Genomic DNA, 24,232 nt, shown 5'->3' with positions numbered 1-24,232 from the left:
CCTAATCCAAGCACATTGGAAGGCCAAGGCAGGAAGATCACCTGAGGTCAGGAGTTTGAGACCAGCCTGGCCAACATGGTCTCAAACCCCATCTCTACTAAAAATACAAGAATCAGCTGGGTGTGTTGATGCATACCTGTAGTCCCAGCTGCTTGGGAGGCTGAGGCAGGAGAATCACTTGAACCCAGGAGACAAAGGTTGCAGTGAGCAGAGATCGCGCCACTGCAGTCCAGCCTGGGCAACAGAGCAAGACTCTGTCTCAAAAGAAAGAGAAAAAAGAAAATCACTCTTCTTTTGACCACTATTTCTCTGTAATTGTTCTTTCTATTCTGTTTCAGTTTTGGAGCAACTGCAGATCTTTTCTTTTTAGCGTAATTCATCAGTTTGTCTTGAAACAAAGATCAAATTTCCTACAGATTCCTCAACGCTTTGCATATAAAAAATAATCGGGCTTTCAAACTACAAAAAACAGCTATCAATGTACTGTACACAGTTAGCTCCTAAAACCCACGGCATACTTACATTATTTGAGACAGTTATCCTAATATTTATTGAGCAGCTACTATGCGCCAGTGGGCCAAGTGCTCTAATGCCATTGTCTCATTTAATACTCAACACATAGGCACCACTGTCATCATCTCCACTTTACAGGTGGGGAAACAGGACAAATGGCTGAGTCATCCAAGAGCACCTGGCTTGTAAATGGCAGAGTCAGGACTGGGACCAATGAAAGCAGAAGACTTGAAAGTCAGTACTAATTAGGGCTTCATCCCAACATTCTGCTGTTAGCCAAATATGTCACGTAATTCCACACAGCCATGCCTTTGCTCAGGCCATTTACTCTACCAGGAATGCTAATCCTTCCTTCTTTCTTCCCACGTCCTCATAAACACATGTTCTTCTTTTAAGACATACCCTAAACACTACTTCCATTATAAATACTCTCCTTTTCTTTTTGTCTTCTTTTTCTGGAGACAGAGTTTTGCTCTGTCGCCCAGACTGGAGTGCAGTGGTGAGATCTGGGCTCACTGCAATCTCTGCCTTCCAGGTTCAAGTGATTGTCGTGCCTCAGCCTCCTAAGTAGCTGGAATTACAGGACTGTGCCATCACACTCGCCTAAGTTTTTTAATTTTTAGTAGAGACGGGGTTTCACCTTGTTGGCCAGGCTGGTCTTAAACTCCTGACCTCAGGTGATCGGTCCGCCTCAGCCTCCCCAAGTGCTGGGATTACAGGTGTGAGCCACTACCCCCCGTCTGTAAAATAACCATTTTTTTCTAGATTATAAACTGTAAAGATAAAGGAACAAATGTAAAAATAAAGGACAAAAGAGCCTGCTCTTGCTGTGGCTTGGTCATAATTTTCTGGAAAGAGCCACTGACAAACAAGGTCAACGTAGAAAAGGGACTGAAAGAAAAGATATGCAGGCACTGCTAGGCCCTCTCCGGTTGAGAAGCATCTGACTGACCGAATCTCTGGCTTGCACGTCCTTCATTTCTCCTAAATACTTTGGAGTGGTGGGCATGAGTATGTGCACCAAATCCCTGCATCATCCAGTCTATGTGCAGCACCGGTGTGTACAAAGGAACAGAACCGGAGCCTCTCCTACAACAAGCCCTCATCAGCATCCTGCGCCACCTCGCCTCAGGGTTCAACAGGTGTTTAGTTGCAGGGATGGACCCAGTCTTGGTAAAACCACCGCCTGCTAAAGAAGATACAACCAAGGCCGGGAGGCAAGAAAATAAACTAGAGGGACGGGGACATTTTATAACCAGCTGCAAAGGGAGAATGTTTAGGGAGGCAAATAAAAGCAGCACATTTCGATGAGCTTCATTTAATTTATATTTAGCATTCTCATTCTCAGTAATTGAATGCATTATTTATTTTGGCCAGCAATTGCTGCCTGTGGCTTTCAGGAGAAAAATAATAGGCTTTTAAGGTTTAGCACCACAGCATTTAGAGACTCGAGTAAAAATCAGCAGATAAATTATTAAACACGAAGCGGACTCCACATTCCCACTCTCCAGCAGTAAAGTGACAGGGGAGGCAGACGAGGAGCCCAGAGTCCTGGCACCGAGGGCGCTGTCTTTATCCATGCACAGTGTATGGGGCTGTCCTTACACTGACTGTCCCTCTGTGGGGACAAAGGACGTGATAGGAAGTACAACAGGCAGAAACTACTCACAGCTGTCCTTCAACAGTTCTTGGGAGCACCAAATCTTTGATGAGGGGGATAGCTTTATCCAGGTAGAGAATTTTTGTTTTGCTTTTTCAAAAAAAATGACTATGAAGCCCTATATGGGATCTAATCATAAATTTCCCGAGATCCACAACATTCAAATCCATGGTCCTGATTTTATAACAGGGGAAGGAGAAAGATTGAGGCTTCCAAAGCCTCTACTTGCGGTTCTGGTAAGTGATGTCATAGCTTTGGTATCACAGCTCACAGTTTGTTGCTAATATTGCAGGGAAAAACAACTCAGGGGTGCCTACCTGGGTCCACCGTTCCTGAGCTTTTAAAGAAGGAACTCACTTACAAGCAGGTTTAAAATTTCTAACACCCAAGGAAGCATCTTCTAATTTTCATCCTGTACATCACTAGGGTTTTGGTGATGACTGTTAATTTTTGTTTCTCACTAACCCTTTGCTCTTTATTAATTATTTAAGACAGAGTCTTGCTCTGTTTCCCAGGTGGTGCAATCTCAGCTCACTGCAACCTCCACCTCCCAGGTTCAAGCGATTGTTGTGCCTTAGCTTCCCAATAACCCATCATTCTCACCCAGGCAAGCACTGGGAGAAAGTTCCATGGTGACCTACACACAGCGAAGACATGTGCCTGTCCTAGTGGGGAGAGAGGGTGTGGCAGGTAATAAGCAAGTAAGCAAACACATTAAGAAAGCGTCAGCTTGTGGAATGAGGAATGATGATAATGACGATGATGCTGTAGAGGTGACAGAGTAGGGGGGTGGCTTCTCTAGCTATAGTGACCAGCAGAGGCCTCTGTTAGGAGCTGTGGCTTGTTCTCACCATCTGCCTTGTAATTAAAAAAAAAAAAAATACAACTATCTGGGGAAAGATCATTGTAGAAAGAGGGAACAAAACTACAAAGGCTCTGAACTAGGAGACAACTTAGTATGTTCAAAGAACAGAAGCGGGCCTGTGTGGCGATGAGGATGGAGGCAGGCGGGCACCAGCTCACAGGGGAACTCAAGAGGCAAGTGTTCAGCTGCACTCAGAAGTGACTGAAGTACCCCAGGAGTTAAAAGCAAAACCAAGCAAGAGTTTTAAAAGGTTCCTGGGCAGCAACCATGCATGAAGACTTCACTGCCAGAGTTGCTCCAGTTGAATCAAGACACAATGATCTCCAGAACTTCCACGGCAATGGTTCAAAGAATGCAGGAGTGACCACTCACTAACTGGTCCAGAATGCCCACTCAAGACAATGGCAATAAGTGGTGAGGCGCCAGCCTTGGCATAATCTGGGCGGTTGTGTCAGGAAGAGAACTACCACTGCAAACATCAGTTTACCTCCTATGGCGCTATGGTTGAGTCCCAGAATTCGTTTAGGCTTCATAGTCAATGCAGTGGGCAAGGGGCATTGCCTTGAGCCAGAGAGATGAGGGGCTGAGAGCTGGCTCAGTGACTCAGGAGTGGACCTACCCCAAGCAAGTTAGTTGGCCACTCTCTGCCTCAGTTTACTCACCTGGGTAATAATGCACCAACCACAGCACCAGCCCCATGTGGCTGCTGGGAGGATGAAATGAGATAACATGTGCAAAGGGCTCGCCACATAACAAATACTCCATTAACGTCACGTCAAGATTTCTTTTACCCTCTGTGTTATGGCCTGCAGGGTGGGTACCCTGCTGCCTGCCGACCTGCCTGCATGCCCCTGGCATATACCGTTGCAGTAGGTAACCAGGGTGCAAACACCTGGGCTTTCCACCTGAGTGCCTTCTCCTGGCTGAAGTGTGGAGCAGGCCAGAATGCCGCGGGTTAATATCCTGGAAGGAGCGCTCTGCCCATGACAGATGGGAATAAAGGGAGATCACCCGTCTTCCTTGCCCTTCGGGTGGGGTAACACTGGCTGTGTCTGACAACACTTCCCAGATGGGAAGGAACTTCAGCTGCCCACAGGAGTGACCTGTTCGATGGTGCATGTTTTTCTGGCTTCCTTTCCTTCCCTGTCTCATCTCACATCAGCCTTCCGATATCACTGAGATCACCTTCTCCCAAACAAACGATCCTGAGCATCCCTGCCTAACGGACGGCTTTGGTGCCTAGTATGGAAAGATCAGTCTTGGGCAGAAATTTTATCTGTTAACAGCAAAATGTGGGGTGCTTGTCCCACCACAGATTAGATGGTACTTGTGTGTCTCTGGGGTTTCAAATACACAAACATCAACAACAACAACAAAGAAAGATGAATCTGCCATTGTGAAGCAGTCCTAATGTCTCACATTCTCCAAGTGTGCTGAGTTCAGGATGTCTGGGCTGCATAACCCAGTCTGTCCTAGAGAGATTTAAGAAGGTTCTTACAGGAAGAGATCTGTGCTCTATGATCTGAGTGTACAAATGCATATGCGTCCAATATGCTTCCTAACAAGAGAAATAAATTTAAAACTCATTATTTATTGATTTTTTCTTTTTCCTTAAAGGAATCTCTCTTGGTTGAGTGCAGTGGTTCACACCTGTAACCCCAGCACTTTGGGAGGATGAGGCAGGAGGATCAGTTGAGCCCAGGAGTTCAAGACAAGCCTGGGCAACAAAGCAAAACTCCATCTCTATAAAAAACAAAAGGCCGGGCGTGGTGGCTCAAGCCTGTAATCCCAGCACTTTGGGAGGCCGAGGCGGGTGGATCACGAGGTCAAGAGATCGAGACCATCCTGGTCAACATGGTGAAACCCCGTCTCTACTAAAAATACAAAACATTAGCTGGGCATGGTGGCACGTGCCTGTAATCCCAGCTATTGAGGAGGTTGAGGCAGGAGAATTGCCCAGAGGCAGGAGAATTGCCTGGACCCAGGAGGCGGAGGTTGCGGTGAGCCGAGATCACGCCATTGCACTCCAGCCTGGGTAACAAGAGTGAAACTCCATCTCAAAAAAATAAATAAATAAATAAATAAATAAATAAATAAATAAATAAATAAGGCCGAGCGCTGTGGCTCACACCTGTAATCCCAGCACTTTGGGAGGCCGAGGCGGGTGGATCATGAGGTCAGGAGTTCGAGACCAGCCTGGCCAGCATGGTGAAACCACATCTCTATTAAAAACTAACAAAAAAAACTGGCTGGGCATGGTGGTGTGCACCTGTAATCCCAGCTACTCGGGAGGCTGAGGTAGGAGAATTGCTTGAACCCAGGAGGCAGAAATTGCAGTGATTCGAGATTGTGCCACTGCACTCCAGCCTGGGCAACGGAACAAGACTCCATCTCAAAAAAACAAATACATAAAAAGTATAAATAAAAACAAAAACATTAGCTGTGTGTGGTGGTATGCACCTGCAGTCCTAGCTACTCAGGACTGCTTGAGCCCAGGAGTTCAAGGTTACGGGGAACTATGATCACAGCACTACACTCCGGCCTGGGTGACAGAGCAAGACTGTCTCTAAAAAAAGAAATCTTTGTTTCTGCACACATACGCACACATGTGAGTCAGTTTTCCTAAGCATCAAGGGAATGCCCAAGATGACAGAATGAATGGCCTTACCTTGGGAGAGGCACTGGTTGGCCAAGGCCACCTGACCAGAATGCAGGTAGAGATTGAGACGTGTGAAGATGCCCGTCAAGGAGGGGATGGTGATGAAGCAGTAGGCAACACAGGCCTAGGTGAAGGGGAGAAACATCAACGCTGGAAACACCACAGTGGCAGAATCATACTCCTGTTTTCATCCCTCATGCATTTCTAAGTAAAGAAACTTACAATAGTGAATTTCCCCATTCTGAGCCCCAATTTTCCCCTCTTGTACAACTCTGCTCTGTCTGATCACCCTCTGGGAAGACGGGGGTGTAAGGGGAGTGAGTGATAATGCAGGAAAGCAAATCCTCACCCATCATCATAGGAAGTAAATAGGTAGAACCTAACGTTGATAAACTGATAAATAAGGAGGTAATCAGAAGCAGTTGCTAAAGAGTTTGAGGTGGCTGAGGAAAGAGGAGCAAGGTGACAAAGGGCAGAGTCAGGATGCTTATTTTTTAATGTCATCTTTTCAGTATGATTTCATGTTTAAAAACAAAGACACATACTGCTTTCTTAAAGTTTTGAACAGGGCTGGGTGCAGTGGCTCACACCTGACATCCTAACAGTTTGTGAGGTTGCGGCAGGAGGATCACTTGAGGCCAGGAGTTCGAGACCAGCATGGGCAACCTAGTGAGACTCCCCTCCCCTATCTCTACAAAAAAAAAAAAAAAAATTTAGCTGGGCATGGTGGTTATAGTGAACCATGATGGTGCCACTGCACTCCTGCCTGGGTGACAGAGCAAGACTCTGTCTCCAAAATAAAAAATATGTAAATTTTGAGTAGCATCACATCTGATAAAATTTTCAGCTTCAAGAAGCTGAAAATGTTTTCCAGAGCTGAATCAGGCTGGGCATGGCGGCTCACACCTGTAATCCCAACACTTTGGGAGGCTGAGGCAGGCAGATCACTTGCAGATAGGAGTTTGAAACCAGCCTGGCCAACATGGTGAAACCCCATCTCTACTGAAAATACAAAAAAATTAGCTGGGCATGTTGGTGGGCGTCTGTAATCCCAGCTACTTGAGGGGCTGAGGGGGAGAATCGCTTGAACCCGGGAGGCAGAGGTTGCAGTGAGCTGAGATCACACCACTGCACTCCAGCCTGGGCAACAAGAGAAAAACTCCATCTCAAAAAAAAAAAAAAAAATGTTCAGCATCATTATCATCTAGAGAAAAAAGCCCTTTCAGTTATAAGCACAATATTATACATATTTTTATATTAGAAAACTATTTTATATTTTATAGTGTTATTAACTATGTGTTATATTAGTATTATATTAGAGAAAATGAAAGCTAGTTCAGCTGGCATATAAACATGCAGCTCCATCACTCATTTACCTTCCCCACAACACATATTAAAGTTCAGACTCTTTTAACCACTTCTCTTGAAAACATTAAGAAAATGGATCATCCCATAGATACAGGGAAAAATAAAATTAATCTGAAAAATCAATACTAAACCATTCTTATCATGACACACTTGTCTTTTTCCAGGAAGAGTAATTTAGTAACCTGCACACTAAATAGACCACTGGAGTTCAAAGTCTGACAGTCCTTATCTTGAGAACTTACCCGGACAAACGCAGCCGTCTTTCTGGAATGATTTCCTTTCATTACTTTTCTCGTCTCCATTGCCAACCGGTTTACACTCTGAATTTGTGAATAAAACAGAAATGGTAATGAGGTAATGGCCAATTCAGATGAATGTCTTCCATAGAGATTTGAACATTAACTACATACAGGTCAATGAGAACAAGCTTTCTAGGACCAAGACTGGTTAGCACCAAACCCTGAAACGCCAAAGGGGTCATCAGACTTGATCCCATCATGGCTTGAGCAAATATCTACGTTTGTCATGCCTTCCGATCAGCCTTTTAAATGACCATTTTCTGGCTTAACGAACAGCTGGGATTCACTTTCTCCATTTCCAAAAATCCCATCACACCAAAGTTTAAGAATTTAGAGATCTTGGGCCAGGTGCCTGTGGCTCACGCCTATAATCCCAGAACTTTGGGAGGCCGAGGTGCGTGGATCACCTGAGGTCAGGAGTTCAAGACCAGCCTGACCAACATGGTGAAACCCTATCTTTACTAAAAATACAAAAATTAGCTGGGCGTGTGTCTGTAATCCCAGCTACTCAGGAGGCTGAGGCAGGAGAATGGCTTGAACCTGGGAGGCGGACGTTGTAGTAAGCCAAGATCGCACCATTGCGCTCCAGCCTCAGCAACAGAGCAAGACTCTGCCTCAAAAAAAAATAATAATAATTTAGAGATCTTAAGAGACACCTGCAAAGCACACCACTTAGAAAATCAGACCACACCATTCAGCTATACAGTACCAACAATAAGAACAATAATGATAGTAGCCACATCATCACTTACAGTGTTCCAAGCGCTACACATTTATTGGTTCACTTAAGCTTCATAATCCCAGGGTGGAAACTATTACCTCCCCTGTTTTCCAGATAAAGTTTCTACATTTAGGTCTTAAGTTTAGTTGTGCTAAATAACTTGCTAACCAGCCAACAAATACATACAAAAGTTATTTTCCTTGAATAGACATGAAGTAATGAAAGAGCCTTAGGGGAACAAAAAACAGTATTATTTTTCTTTCAATTTATATATATACATTTTCTTCAAATGGCTATCAAGTTGTTAGAGCATAAACACTTAAACTGTCTGATCTTACCTTTTTTTTTTTTTTTTGTGAGATGCAGTCTCCCTTTCTCACCCAGGCTGGAGTGCAGTGGCATGATCTCTGCTCACTGCAACCTCCACCTCCCAGGTTTAAGCAATTCTCCTGCCTCAGCCTCTCAAGTAGATGGGATAACACGTGCCTGCCATCACACCTGGCTAATTTTTGTATTTTTAATAGAGAAAGAGATTCACCATGTTGGCCAAGCTGGTCTTGAATTCCTGACCTCAACTGATCTGCCAGCCTCAGTCTCCCAAAGTGCGGGGATTACAGGCATGAGCCATCATGCCTAGACTGAACCTAACTTCTTAATAAACAGGCTGTTATTAATTCTTCTGGTCCGCAGGCATCATAAAATGTTAGAGAGAGACCATGATCCAAAAAAGTTGGGAACCTCTTGTTAGGTAGAAGAGGCTTTCTCTGGTTAGATTTCTGTAACTAATCAGTGTAAATCACTAAACTCTTGCTGGCATGGAGAAACAAGAAAACAGGAATCTCACAGAAAAAGAGATCAATAAAACCAAAGTTGTAAGTTTATTAACCTCTAAGAAATCACCTTTCATTTCACAGAGAACAGTAACAAAACAGGGCCAGAAGAATCCCAGATTATGGCTGGGCACAGTGGCTCATGCCTGTAATCCCAGCATTTGGGAGGCCAAGGCAGGAGGATTACCAGATGCAAGGAATTTGAGACCAGCCTGGGTAACGCAGTGAGACCCCATCTCTCAAAAAAAAAAAAAAAAAAAAGAAATGAAAACAGCCAGGCATGGTGGCTCAAGCTGATAGTACCAGCTACTTAGGAGCCTGAGGCAGGAGGATTCCTTGAGCCCAGGAGTTCAAGGCAACGGTGAACTATGATTGTGCCACTGCACTCTAGCCTGGGTGACAGAGCAAGACCCTGTCTCTAATAAAATAAAAATAAATGATTGGGATGCAGATGATCAACAAATACTTACTGAGAGAAGAAACTAATGAATGAAAATCCTTACGTGAATCAACTGCACAAGAACAGGCTCCAGATTGCAAAACATCGACCTGGACTCAACGTAAAAACTCAGCTGTTGTTCAAAATCACGGCCAAAGGATACCTAGAATCAAGGAGAAAGATGCTGCAGGGGACAGTGGTCTTTTTAGAGGGAACACAAGCGAACACGGTATGACTGAAATATTATTGCCACCTCATCTTTATGACGTGGGCAGCAGACTGGAACATAAGAAGTCAAAGGGTATAAAGCAGGAGTTCAGGGTGTAAACAGAATTTTCCAGGCTCCAAAGGAAACCACTGGAAAGGGAATAATGGGATTTTGTTTGTCAGCTGTGGCCTTTTCACAGAACATAAATGTGGTTATTGGGGGCCATTTGTCAGATGGTTTGCTATTGTAACGGTCACACCTTTCCGCTTCCTGATGGGGACCCAACCTCAGCAGCTCACTGGTGGCTACAGGGGCCATAGATGGAAGTCTGTCCACCATTAAACACCCACCTCTTCTCCTGTTCCTTCAGATATATGAATAGCTCATTAGTAAGAAAAACTTTACTGCTACATCAATTACTTTTGTCCAGGTGAGATTCAACGTCGCTATTTCCATTACAGCTATCATGTTTCATATCTAACTGCTTTATATTCTTTTCCATAACTCGGTAACTTTCAGACAATGCCATAAAAAGATAAATACCACATGAAGAGTACATAAAGCAAGGGCCAAGGAAAGTGACCTGAGGAAATACACAGGTCTGTTTCCCAAAGCAGGGATTAAAAGGCTAATCCTGAATTTTCATCAAAATTAGATATTTCACCCACAGAGTCAAGTGGACTAATCAACCCACATTATTTAACAAGTCAGAATTTCAAGGTTATTTTCAAAGTGATCTTGTCATTTTCATCTCGGTCAGCTTTGGTCCTGATTTCTCTATTAAAATAGGAGATAGTGGCAGCAGTTGGCATTTTGGCTTAGAGCACCCAGAATTAAGGCAAAGATTTTTCAGGCTGTGATAGTATCATGGTGGGATGTTCCCAGAGGAATCCCTCCCACTCTGCTTGCCCTTCTGCAACGTCTCTGTGGACCAACCCCATCAAGAGGCAGAGCCTCTTCCCCTCTAGACTGGCCCTGTGACTTGCTTTGACCGACAGATTGCAGTAGAATGGGGCAGGAGGGTACTGTGATTTCTTTTTTTTTTCTTTTTTCAAGACAGAGTTTTGCTCTTGTTGCCCAGGCTGGAGTGCAGTGACATGGTCTTGGCTCGCGGCAACCTCTGCCTCCCATGTTCGAGCTATTCTTCTGCCTCAGCCTCTCGAGTAGCTGGAATTACAGGCATGCACCACGCCTGGCTAATTTTGTATTTTTAGTAGAGAGGGGGTTTCGCCATGATGGTCAGGCTGGTCTTGACCTCCTGATCTCAGGCGATCCACCCGCCTTAGCCTCCCAAAGTGCTGGGGTTACAGGCGTGAGCCACCACACCCAGCCTCACTGTGTGATTTCTAAGCCTTGGCCTTAAAATGCCTGGCTGCTTCTGTCTGTGCCTTCAAAGAAGCCAGCACCAAGTAAGCCCCAGCCCATGTCCATCACCAAAGCCCTGCAGAAAAGAACAAGGCCACTGTGGATCCTCCGGCCCAACTGAGCCACACCACACTGCCTGCGGCAGCCTGGTTACCCAACTGATCCACAGAGTTTAAGAACTAATAAAAAACTCATGCTGCGCGTAGTGGCTCAGGCCTGTAATCCCAGCACTTTGGGAGGCTGAGGTTGGAGGACTGTTTGAAGCCAGGAGTTGGAAACAAGCCTGGGCAATATAGCGAGACCTCCATCTCAATACTCTCAAAAAAACCCAACCCTAAAAAGCCCTGTTAAAGCCACTAAGTTTTGGGATGAGCTGTTACTCAGCCATGGATAAGTAAAACAGATGGGGAGTAGATATCTGGCTTTCTGCCTGCCCGGCATAGCTTTCACCCCCATCTGATGATGCATCAGCCGCTTCAGGGCACCCTTTCTTTCCACTCTCGGTCCTCCCGACCCAGGTCACCCAGGTGTGCTTGGGGCTGTGACCCAAGTTAATCCAAAGAGACTGGATCCCAGGACTTTGCTGGAGCCCCTCCTGCTGGGCTGCAGAGCTGCAGAGAATGGAAACCTGGAGCTGGGGTGGGGTGGACCCATCGGAGCCGGAAGCCAGCAAGGCAGACAGAGCCCAGGGCTAAGGACGGACAGGGAAGGCAGGTCCTGTAGAATGGGGACATCGAGGAGACCCCGAGCCCGGCTGCTCCTTCAGTAGAGTTCCATAGCCCTGGACTTTTTGTTACATGAGCCAAGAAATCCCTCCTCCCATCCCCCCCCACCCCGCCCACCCTTTTCCTCTTAAGTCAGTTTGTCTTGGCTGTCTTTGCCCCCAGGGGAGTCCTGGCTAATGTAAGATGTTTTCTGATTTCATCTTATCTCACTAAGAATGAAAAGCACCAGAGAACATAATGTTAACTGCTTTCGCCAGAATAAGGATAAACAATTACATCACACTTCCAAGTGCACAGAAACTTCCCTAATACTTACCATTTTTATAAATCCATTAATCAAATATGACAGCATTCTTTTCTCATCCTCAAGAGTGAGTGCACTAAAATCAATAATTGTACATAATTAACACTGAGGTAATAGATGAAAGTTTCTAAAGAAATAAATACACAAGGTTTAGTAATTTAACAGGTAAGAATATTTTGCATTTTCTAGTTTTAAAAAACTCCCAACAGGCTGTTTATTTTTCCTTTGATAAAAATACATAATCATGATTAACACAATTTAAATGTGTTTCTCATCTCCCTCAAAGATGCTGTTCTCAAGATATATTTATTAACAAGAAAAGAAAAGGTAACTTTTACTTCTTTGGAACTTGGGCAGCAAGGTCTAATGTCAAATTTTGTATTTCAGGGAAATTTCACTTAATATTTTATTATAAAACATTTCCAGCGGGATGTGCTGGTTCACACCTATAATCTCAGCACTTAGGAAGGCAGAGATAGCAGGTTTGTTTGAGCCTAGGAGTTGGAGACCAGCCTGGGCAACACGATGAGACCCCATTCTCAACCAAAAGGAAAGAAATATTTCCAACATACAGCAAAGTTGAACGAATTTTCCAGTAAACACTCACATACCCACCATCGAGATCCTGCCATCACCATTTTACTTGCTTTACCACATAGTTAGCCATTTCCCTCTCCATCCATCAATCCATCTTATTTTTCTGATACATCATAAAGTAAATCTCAGGCCTCAGTTGCTTCTATTTAATAGGAAATTTAACACAAATATAAATTTAAAAAGTCAAATCATTATAGTTTCGATTGTACTTGTGAAGGCCTATCAGTAGTTTCCCAAATTTATTTAAAAAAAATTTTAAGGGCCCAGAGAAAACAGAATCAAGGTTTTTGCTTGTTCTTGGGGAAAATGTTTTAGCGAGGACTGGTCACTGTCCTCCAATAGGAATGCCCACTTTGTTCTTTTTTTGTTTGTGTGGTTTTGTTTTTTGTTTTGTTTCTTTTTTTGAGATGGAGTTTCACTCTTGTTGCCCAGGCTAGAGTTGAATGGCGTAATCTAGGCTCATTGCACCCTCCACCTCCCAGATTCAGGCGATTCTCCTGCCTCAGTCTCCCAAGTAGCTGGGATTACAGGCATGTGCCACTATGCCCAGCTAATTTTTTTTTTTTTTTTTTTTAAAGTAGAGATGGAGTTTCACTATGATAGTCAGGCTGATCTCGAACTCCTGAATTCAGGTGATCCACCTGTCTTGGCCTTCTAAAGTGCTGGGATTACAGGCATGAGACAGTGTACCTGGCCCCACTTTGTTCTTAGAACAACATTCCCCAGCCTCCTTCCCAGCTAGGGAAGGCTATGGGACCATTCTGGACAATGAGATGTGAACACAAGCGATGTGTGAGCCTTCCCAGCTTTGTCCCTAAGAGAAAGCTGCTGTTCCCCAGTGCCCACAGGCTGAAACATGAACATGGTCGAGATAGATCAGCTTCCAGGAAGAAGACAAGGACAATACCCCAAATAGATTGGGAGAACAATAAGACAGAAATAACCTGGGTCCCTGGATGATGTTTGAAAGAACAGCTGCCCAACCCCTACCTTCTGGTCTGTCTACTATGCATAATTTTAAGAGAGAAATCAACCTTCTATTTTACTTAAGCCAAAACCCAATATCTCATGAATCTAAGTGCCTTTCTGGATGCTTTTTGTGTCTTTATTTCTATTTTTGTCCAACTAAAGTCTACCGGTTCCATTTTTATAAATGTCTGGACACTCTGATTTTCGTAGCTACCTATGAATTTGAAAGCACAAAGAATCATAAAAGTAAAGACTCTAAAATGCAAAGAAAACAAAGAAGAAATATAATTCATCTTGTTGATGGTTAAATTCCAAAACAATTTTTCTCCATTCTTGTAACATTTTCCAGTAAATCAAGCTGCCGTGTTTAAAAATTCTTTGGGGACTAAAATTTTGGCCACAAATAAGCAGAAATTACCCTAAGCACAGTCAAATGAAAACATATTTAAAAAATAAACAAAGAAAAATCAGAAAGCAAAGCAGTGATTATTCAGTCTTTGACTGAAAGGTAACGCCTGTGGCTATGTCTCAGCCTCAAGTATACCAAGGAAATAAAGTCAGTTTTATTTGAATTTCAAATAATTGGCTAATAAAGAGATAAAACTGAAAGGCTATGTTACTGGATGAGTGAGCTCATTATTATACTATTTGCTGCTTTCAGAAATCTCCAAGAGACATGGAGTTTGAGTTCACTTGAATGAAACCAGCTTTTTACCCATAACAGAAGTTTCTTTCTAACAACATCTGCCACGTTGCTTTCTCAGGAAGGTTATCCTCAGCCTTCTTCCTCTCCTGGACTGGAATGTCCTCATTAGCAAGAATCTTAATATACCCAATAAAGTAATAGTATTCACAGTGGCAGCTTAAAACAGTCATTCCCTAATGTTCTATTAGGTGGCATTAAGACCCAATCCATGTTACATTTCAGCTCTAAGTATGGCTTACTTCACAGAGTCATGCATGGTCTTGCAAACGTGCAAAAGGGCATTCAAAATGACTGGGTCCTTGGTGGGCTCTTGCTGATGCCTAGGAGACATTTAAAGATAAAAGTCAAAGCTATTTCCTGGATTCAGTTCTCATCCATTGTACACAGTTGAAAAGCAGCAAATTATCCAGCTGGCATTTCGCCCAGCCTGGTTTACCAGTAATGAGCCATGTTCTGGTTGTCTCAGAATTTTTTTTAACTTTTGAGACACAGCCTCACTCTGTTGCCCCAGCTGGAATGCAGTGGTGTGACCTCAGCTCACTGCAGCCTCTGCCTCCTGGATTCAAGTGATCTCCTGCCTCAGCCTCCTGAGTAGCTGGGACTAAAGAAGTCCAGCTCATTTTCGTATTTTTGGTAGACACAGGGTTTCACCATGTTGGGCAGACTGGTCTTGAACTCCTGGCCTCAGGTGACCCGCGGCCTAAGCCTCCGAAAGTGCTGGGTTTACAGGCGTGAGCCACTGCGCCTGGCCCAGAATTCTTTAAATAACAAGTTCACTCTTCTACACACCTGATAACTTCTCCTATCTGCAAAATCATGGGAAAACTGTTCCCTTTCCTAAACCAGGCAGGCTAAGGGCAAACCTAGTTTGTTTGTTCTACTAGGCTTCTCGTACCTTCTGAAGCTGCTCACAACCTGTCTGTCACTGTGTTCTTAATAGTTACATTTTGCCAGCCTCAAGTATTCATTTGGTTTTTCAAATAATATAAGAGGACAAACTCTTATAACAAATCTTTAGGTAAGTAAATTAGGTATTTTTATTCCAAGCATATTAATTAGGAATTAATATTAATCCTCAGGAAGAAATTAATCTTTTAGAAAGATAACAAGAAAAGCTTAAAACATTTGAGCAATATCAAACTCAATTTTCCACACTGAACTATATCTATTTATTTAATAAAGTAACTTTAGCTTTTTACTTAACCTTGTCCTAAAAAATAATATACTATACATCAAATTACATTAAATAAACTAGTTATACACTGCCTAATACATTTAAAATCAATATATAACTTTAAAAATAAAAACAGGCCGGGTGCAATGGCTCATGCCTATAATCCCAGCACTTTGGGAGGCCACAGGGGCGGATCACCTGAGGTCAGGAGTTTGCGACCAGCCTGGCCACCATGGTGAAACCCCGTCTCTACTAAAAATACAAAAAAATGAGCTGGGTGTGGAGGTGGGCACCTGTAATCCCACCTACTCAGGAGGCTGAGGCAGGAGAATTGCTTGAACCCGGGAGGCAGAGGTTGCAGTAAGCCGAGATCACGCCACTGCACTCCAGCCTGGGTGACAGAGCACAACTCTGCCTCAAAAATAAAAATAAAAATGAATAAAAATAAAACCCTAGCTAGGTGAGGTGGCTCATACCTATAATCCCAGCACTTTGGGAGGCTAATGTGGGTAGATGGCTTGAGCCCAGAAGATCAAGACCAACCTGGGCAACAAAGAGAGACCCAATCTCTACAAAAAATACAAAAATCAGCTGGGTTGTGGTGGCACACATCTGTAGTCCCAGCTACCTGGGAGGCTGAGGCGGGAGGATCATCTGAGTGTGAGGAGGTTGAGGCTGCAGTGAACCGTAATTGTGCCACTGCACTCCAGCCTGGATGACAGAGTGAGACCCTGTCGCAAAACAAAAACAAAAAAACACATTTTTTCCACGTACCACCTTAAAATTATTTCATGTAGCACTAGCAGTAGGGCAGTTTTGGGAAACACAAGCTTAATCCGAAAAATGAAAAGAACAAAATTTAATTTTTTTTCTTTTTTGTTAAAGAGCTAAATTGGAAAACTGATCACAAATTAGCCACATAACTAAACAATGAAGATGCAAACCTTTCTAGCACCAGTGCCGGCCTAAGTATGTATGCCCTGATTTTTATCCTTAAAAATGCTACTCTCAAGGGAATTTATCAAGACCGCTCCTTCTAAAAACCTTATCAAAGTAAAATGGAGCTGCTGGCCAGGCTCATAACACTTGCTAGTCTGCCTTCTTAAACAGGAGTTACAAACTTTTATCATGACTCCTGCTTTTAATGTGGCTTTCCTTCCAGTGTGGTTTTCTGCATGAAATATGTACACGTCATTAGGCTTCAAGGTGCAAGAACTGATTTTTTTATCAACAGGTTTCATTCACAAGGGCACTGAGAATCAAGGCTTCTGCGCACGGCGTTGCACTCACTTGATAAAGGCTTCCATGATGCATTTGCAAACCTCCACCCGCACGCTCTCTTTTTGGAACATGTCCAGAAACGGCAGAAATTTTTCCTATAAATAAAACAAGCACTCTATGCAAATGACACACGTTATTGGAAGGAAGGAATGTGTGGGCTCTTTTTCTGTGGAGGTCAAAAAAAGCAGAATAGAGGTTTACTCTGAGTTGGGTCAGAGGAGGACTCCTCTGAAATCAGGGAGAGGACCTGACTGGGCTTTGAAAAGGCTGTTATGGGGCTGGGCACGGTGGCTCACACCTATAATCCCAGCACTTTGGGAGGCCAAGGAAGGCGGATCACTTGAGGCCAGGAGTTTGAGACCAGCCTGGCCAACATGGTGAAACCCCGTCTCTACTAAAAACACAAAAATCAGCCAGGCGTGATGGTGCATGCCTGTAGTCCCAGCTACTTAGGAGGCTGAGGCAGGAGAATTGCTTGAACTTAGGAGGTGGAGGTTGCAGTGAACCAAGATTGCTCCGCTGCACTCCAGCCTGGGCAACAGAGCAACACTCTGTCTCAAAAATAAATAAACAAATAAAATAAAATAAAAAGCTGTTACTATTAAAACAACTTATTTGCGTTCCAGGGATTGGTGCTGGGACCAGTTAACAATTTGGTGAGCCATCCAGGCAACCTTTGACAACCATAAGCTTTTCTGGGCAGCAAAATGCAAGGCAGACTTCAGTCTTTTATGATTATATTGATGAGCAATGGAAGAAGAACCAGAGTAGACATGTTCAAAGATGGCCTCTAAATTGGACTGCCTGGCTGACTCCCAATCTCAGTGACTGTGTGGCTGTAAGCAAGTTACTCTACCTCTTCATCAGTTTTTTAATCTGTAAAGTGTGAATATAATAGTTGCTCCCTATCTGCGATTTTGTTTTTCATAGTTTCAGTTTCCCTCGGTTAATGGCCATCTGAAAATATTCAATAGAGAATTCTAGAAATAAGCAATTCATTCATTTTACTTTTATTGTATTTTATTTGTTTGAGACAGAGTCTCGCTCTGTTGCCCAGGGTCAAGTGCACTGGTGTGATCTCAGCTCACTGCAACCTCCACCTCTGCCAAGCGATTCTCCTGCCTCAGCCTCCCCCAGGTAGCTGGGACTATAGGCACACACCACCACACCTGGCTAATTTTTTGTATTTTTAGTAAAGATGGGGTTTCACCACATTGGCCAGGCTGGTCTGGAACTGGTGGTCTCAGGTGATCTATCTGCCTCGGATAGTGCTGGGATTACAGGCATGAGTCACAATGCCCAGCCTCATTCATTTTAAATTGTATGTTGCTCAGAGTAATGTGATGAAATCTCCTGCTATACTGCTCTGTCCTGCCCAGGTTGTGAGTCACCCCTTTGTTCAGCGTCTCCACATGTAGATGCTATCCGCTTGTTAGTCATTTAGTAGCTGTCTTGGTCATTGGATTGACTCAGGCTATCGCAGTGCCTTTTGTTCGAAGAACATTTATTTTACTTAATAATGGCCCTAAAGTGCAAGAATAGCGTAGGTATGTATTTATAGGATAAAACATAGTATACATAGGACTCAGTACTATCTGCCGTTTCAGGCATCTCCTGGTGGTCTTGGAACATATCCCCCTTGGATAAGAAGGCACTACTACAGTAATAACTCCTACGTCCCTGTGATGGTATGAAACTGATGAGAGGCAATGCACGTAAAGTCCCAGCACAGTGCTTGGAATGTGGTATATTTCCAGTAAATATTAGCTGCTATGATTAAAATAAAAAATCTTACAATCTGTGAGCATACGTAAATGGAACCTGGGAGAGGGAAGCAAAAGAAGAGACAGAGAATGCTATTATACAGAGAATAACCTAGATTCCTACTTGCCCAGGGCACTGAGCAAATTCAAATACACATTGCAGGATATTTTATATTTTTTAGGGAATCCTGGTAAATCTCAATTGTCAGACACAGGAACAACTACTAGCTCAATGTATTACATAGTTTCAACATTAGGCTGTGTGATGAAAAAGCAAGTGCCCTGGGAAAATCACCGTGGAAGAGCAAAGGAAGAAGAGGCTGTCCAAAGTGCTTGGAATGTTGGAGAAGGTGTGTAATGCCCCACAGAGCACATATCCCATTAGTAAGTAAGGAATGAAACAGAAATAATATTTTTCTTTCAGTTTTACTGTATTATGTTTTCAAATACTGCTTAAGTTGTTAGGACATAAATACTTAAGTTGATCAGACCAAACTACTTTATAAAAGGAACTGCTGAATATTTCTTTTGGACTTAGGCATCATGAAAACATTACTGAGACAATGAGAACCTCTGAGCCAGGTACAAATTTCCAAAGATAATTAAGAAATGCTACTTACCACTGAGAAAAGAACTGAGAAGTCATGGAAGTAGGCAATAACTTTCTTAATTATTAACTGAAGCTGTAAAACAAGCAAATAAAAATCTTACTTTTAAAACCTTAATTTTTAAAAATTTATTTCTGGTTCACAATCTCTCCTGAAAACCTTAATTTTTTTTTTTTTTTTTTTTTTAAATTACAACTACAACAAGGTAAGTCTGAATTGTTCGACGACAAATGGTGAACTGGGCTTAGGGTAGGTTCTGTCTCAGTCTAAGTTTGCCCAATGACTCTGAACATCCTACTTTGTAGCCCTGGGGAAGTAACTGAGTCTCAGTCTCAGCTTCCTCATCTGTGAACTGGAGGTCAAAGCAGTAGGGACTCAATGGAATGATTTGAGGAAAGTGCTGAGTGTAGTGCCCACCCTATTGTTATTCCTTGAAAAGTGGGCAAACTTTTTCTATAAACGTCCTACAGTCCACCACAATCACTCAACACTATTTTAGTGCAAAGGCAGCCATTGCCAACATTAAATGAATGTGCATTAAAGGAATCTGTGCCAATAAAACTTTATTCACAAGAACAAGTGGCAGGCTATATATAGCCTATGGGCTGTAGTTGGCCGATCCCTATTCTAGCTCATCTATCATGGCCCTGTGTGTCTTGGTTACTTCACTGGAGAGGATCTGGAATGAGTTCACTGGTAGAGTCAAAGAACAAGGTATTACCCAGGGGTGGCGGTACAGTCTATGAGGTCTGCCTCAAAAATGCCCAGATACCGATGGTTACCACCCCCACCCTGAGACGCACACTCCAGACTGAAAGGTCCAGGAGAACCAAGGATGATGTTTCTAAATAAAATAGAACTCCCTATTCCCGGTTGCTATCAAGAAAATTTACTGACAATTTGTTTACACGAAAAAAAACCTGCTGTTTCAATAATTTCCAAAGAAAATCTCTCATGTTCTAAAAACAGAACATGAAGAACATTATGTGACCATTTCATAATTAGGCAGCTTACTAGGTCAGTCAAGCAAAACACTAATAAAGGACTTCAAAACTTCATCATGAACAATGCTCCAAGGCAATGCTGTCTGGTTAAACTAGTTTCTGTAGCACAGAAACTATTTTAGGCTCCTAAGTTCAAGCAATTCTCCTGCCTCAGCCTCCTAAATTCTTACCTAAAGGAAGACAATTCTTGTCTTTACTGTGATAGCTGCAAAATGGTGATTTTCCCATTCTACCATTTCTTTCACATTTCTCAATCTGCTCATCTATTTATCTATTCATCATAAGGATGGACTCTTGGATTCCTATTTTACTCAATGAGCTATAATCCATTACTGTCCTAATTTCATTTGATACTCAAATTGGGAGCCAGTGAGAGCCCCTTCAAGATGCTCTTTTTTTTTTTTTCTTTTGAGATGGAGTCTGGCTCTGTCGCCCAGGCTGGAGTGCAGTGGTGCAATCTCGGCTGACCGCAACCTCCACCTCCCGGGTTCAAGTGATTCTCCTGCCTCAACCTCCTGAGTAGCTGGGATTACAGGTGTGAGCCACCACGCGCGGCCTCAAGCTACTCTTATACCCTTTTCACATGTTCCCATTAGTGGTTTTTTTTTGAGACCATGTCTCTCTCTCTCACCCAGCCTGCAGTGCTTACTGCAACCTTGGCCCCCAAGGCTCAAGTGATCCTCCCACTGCACCATCCCAGGTAGATGGGACTATCAGTGTGCACCACCACACCAGCTAATTTTTATATTTTTTGTAGAGATGGAGTTTCACCATATCGCCCTAGTCTTGAACCCTGGGGTTTCACCATGTTGGCCAGGATGGTCTCGATCTCCTGACATCGTGGGCCGACATCATGAGCCTCCCCTGTGGCCTCCCGAAGTGCTGGGATTACAGGCATGAGCCAGTGCTCCCGGCCTGTGCCTATTTAATTCAACAGAACAAAATTCCTAAGAATGTTGAAATGAGAAATGCAAATGTTACCTGGGGGTAGGAATCTTCAAATGCACGATCTGGAGTCATGTGCTTGATGACATCTGCCAAAACGGTATTCACCTCTCGTTTCTAAGAGAGGAAAAGGAACCAAACCTGTATTAGACATTGAATGGCAATCCCTGATGTTCGTGGGGGAAAGGACCAACGTATTCAGAATACATCACACATCTTCCAGGAAATCGTAAATATTCTGCTGAAAATAACACAAGGGAGGAAATCCCACTCATATCACCTGGTCCTGTACCACAGCACCACACCAAGTCAGGACTAAACGCTGTTCTCAAAGGTTCTGGAGCTTTACATGGCCCCTGCTTTCCCTGAGTGGTGGTCAAATTGGCCACCCCTCTTTCCGCCTGCCTGTCCCAGGCCCTCCCTCAGGTGCCTGCAAAGAGAACAGCGAAGCACTGTGGGAAGAGCGCAGGCTCCCCCTTACAAGCCGTCTGACCTAACTGCTCACTGTTCACTTTTGTCACCTATAGCAAGAGTCAGCTAAGTGCAGCCCAATACAGCCCAGGGCCTGTTTTATTCAGGCCCACAAGCTAAGAATGCCTTTTAAGTCTCTATAATTAACTGCTGATTTACAGGAAATACTACAGGCAGAAGAGCACATTAGACATCATCGCAGGAATGCAATGGGAAAAAGTCCAGTCTTTGCAACTCTACAGGACAAAAGACCCAATTTCTTCAACAAATAAGTTACAGGGAAAGAAAGGAGCAGGAGAGGAGGAGACAGACTGAGAGAGAATTTACACACCAGAAGTATCCTAAAATGCCTATTGCAATTTAGAAGCCTTATTTTCAACTGGATTTCAACAAATAAGCTTTAAAAAATGAGACAATTGGGGAAATCAGAATATTGACTGGCATTTATGATATTAAATGATTAGCAACTCGGCTGGGCTTGGTGGCTCACGCCTGTAATCCCAGCACTTTGGGAGGCCAAGGTGGGCAGATTGCTTGAGATTAGGAGTTCAAGACCAGCCTGGCCAACATGGGGAAACCCTGTCTGTACCAAAAATAATTAAAATTAGCTAGGCATGGTGGCATGCGCCTATAGTCCCAGCTAATCAGGAGGCTGAGGCAGGAAAATTGCTTGAACCCAGGAGGCGGAAGTGGCAGTGAGCCGAGGTCACGCCATAGGACTCCAGCCTGGGTGACACAGAGAGACTCCGTCTCAAGAAAGAAAACAAAAATTAGTAATGAACAAATTTCCACCTTAAGAGCAGGAAAAAAAAAAAACTAGTAACTTTTTTCCTTAGAATAACGTATTTAGATTTGGTTTAAGGAAGGGACCCTCCAACCTGGGCAATATAGCGAGACCTCGTCTTTACAAGTAAAACAAAATTTAGCCAGGTGTGCTGGCATGTGCCTGTGGTCCCAGCTACTTGGGAAGCTGAGGCCAAGTCCAAGATCAAGGTAGATTTGGTGACCGGTGAGGACCCATTCCTCATAAATGGCATCTTCTCCCCATGTCCTCATGGGGTGGAAGGGGTCAGTAAGCTCCACTGGGCATCTTTTATCATTATTTATTATTATTATTTTTGTTTTGAGACAGTCTCGCTCTGTTGCCCAGGCTGGAGTGTAGCAGTGCGATCTTGACTCACTGCAGCCTCTGCCTCCCACATTCAAGCGATTGTCCTGCCTCCACCTCCTGGGTAGCTAGGACTATAGCCATGTGTCACCACACCTGGCATGTGTGTGTGTGTGTGTGTGTGTGTGTGTGTGTGTGTGTGTGTGTATTTTTAGTAGAGATTGAGTTTCACCATGTTGGCCAGGCTGGTGGGCTTCTTTTATTATAAGGGCATTAATCCCATTCATAAGGACGCTGCCCTCATGACCTAATCTCCTCCCAAAGGCTCCACCTTCTAATACCATCATCTTGAGGGCTAGGATTTCAACACATGAATTCTGGGAGGACACAGACATTCATACCATAGCATGCTTACAGTACTTCAATTTTTAGGACTTGATTAAAATAAATAAATTACTCTATCAGTGGGTTTTGAACCTACTTCTATCTGCTTCTAAAGTCTCCACTCTTTGACACACCCAGTATTCCTCTAACTGTGGTTCTAGTCTACGTCTAAGGAAAGAAATATTTGCTTAGGAAAAAAATTACACGTCAGTCAAATTGCATGGGAAACACTGCTTACTAGACTCCAACGTACAGTCGCAATGCATTTTAGCATGTAAGCATCTAAGGTATCCTATGGTTAAAAAAAAAAACAAAAACAGTTTAACTTTGTATAGTCCTGCATTTTCCAAACTTAAATGTAAGCATGGAACAGTGATTTTTTGTTATAGTACACCTATTAGTGCTCCATCACGCTTTATTGTAATGTAATTTTTATAAATTATAAGAGCAATTACCATTGTAAAATGCCTCAATGCCTGAACTAGACTAATTCACCATTATAAACATGAAAAAATGCAATTCTTTCAAAAACAATACCACAGTCACACATACCGTGAAATGCTTGCAGGTGTACTCCACCCACACCTCGGCACAATTAATGTAGTCCTACAAAGAAAAACGGAAAACATCTTAATGTTAAGTACAACATAGTTTGCCTTACAGCAAACAGGAGGCCTCAGCTGGCTCCATTCATGGTCAGAAACTGGAATTTCCTTTTGCTAATTACTGGCTTAAACGCGTTTTGATTTAGGAATTTCCTCCTAACCATATTTTCAAACCTAAACTTTACCAACTGTTAATTTTGGACGCCCACTATAAATTTAAGTGATCTTTTTATAGTTTCAAATATCTGCAACTGTATGCATTTTCAAAAGTTTTTTAAATTAATTAATTAATTTAGAGACCAAGTCTTGCTCTGTCGCCAGGTTGAAGTGCAGTGACGCGATCTCGGCTCACTGCAACCTGCGCCTCCTGGGTTCAAGTGATTCTCCTGCCTCAGCCTCCCAAGTAGCTTGGACTATAGGCATGTGCCACCATGCTCAGATAATTTTTGTATTTTTAGTAGAGACGGGGTTTCATCATGTTGGCCAGAATGGTCTCAATCTCTTGACGTCGTGATCCACTCACCTCAGCCTCCCAAAGTGCTGGGATTACAGGCGCGAGCCACCGCACCCGGCCCCAAGTTTCATTTTTTATGGACGTACTGAATGTATGATCATGTAATGTTACACTTTTAGCACATCTTGAGGCTGTGAGAACTGAATT

The 24,232-nt window shown here is 43.3% G+C and overlaps 1 protein-coding gene across 1 annotated transcript in view; it reads right to left on the bottom strand.

The window, feature by feature from the left end:
- Window positions 1–24,232, bottom strand: part of VPS35L (VPS35 endosomal protein sorting factor like) — a 140,599-nt gene that overhangs the window by 40,276 nt on the left and 76,091 nt on the right. The window contains exons 18-26 of the mRNA XM_017534287.2: window positions 23,519–23,572; window positions 21,040–21,120; window positions 19,067–19,129; window positions 16,693–16,778; window positions 14,468–14,548; window positions 11,969–12,032; window positions 9,419–9,517; window positions 7,308–7,385; window positions 5,707–5,821 (exon numbers count right to left, since the gene is read on the bottom strand). Coding sequence (XP_017389776.2) covers window positions 5,707–5,821; window positions 7,308–7,385; window positions 9,419–9,517; window positions 11,969–12,032; window positions 14,468–14,548; window positions 16,693–16,778; window positions 19,067–19,129; window positions 21,040–21,120; window positions 23,519–23,572 — 721 coding nt within the window. The remainder of the gene's footprint in view (window positions 1–5,706; window positions 5,822–7,307; window positions 7,386–9,418; window positions 9,518–11,968; window positions 12,033–14,467; window positions 14,549–16,692; window positions 16,779–19,066; window positions 19,130–21,039; window positions 21,121–23,518; window positions 23,573–24,232) is intronic.

The sequence above is a fragment of the Cebus imitator genome, unplaced genomic scaffold (assembly GCF_001604975.1).
Source record: "Cebus imitator isolate Cc_AM_T3 unplaced genomic scaffold, Cebus_imitator-1.0 Scaffold85, whole genome shotgun sequence".
NCBI lineage: Eukaryota > Metazoa > Chordata > Mammalia > Primates > Cebidae > Cebus > Cebus imitator.
This window is presented reverse-complemented; position numbering and strand designations above follow the sequence as displayed.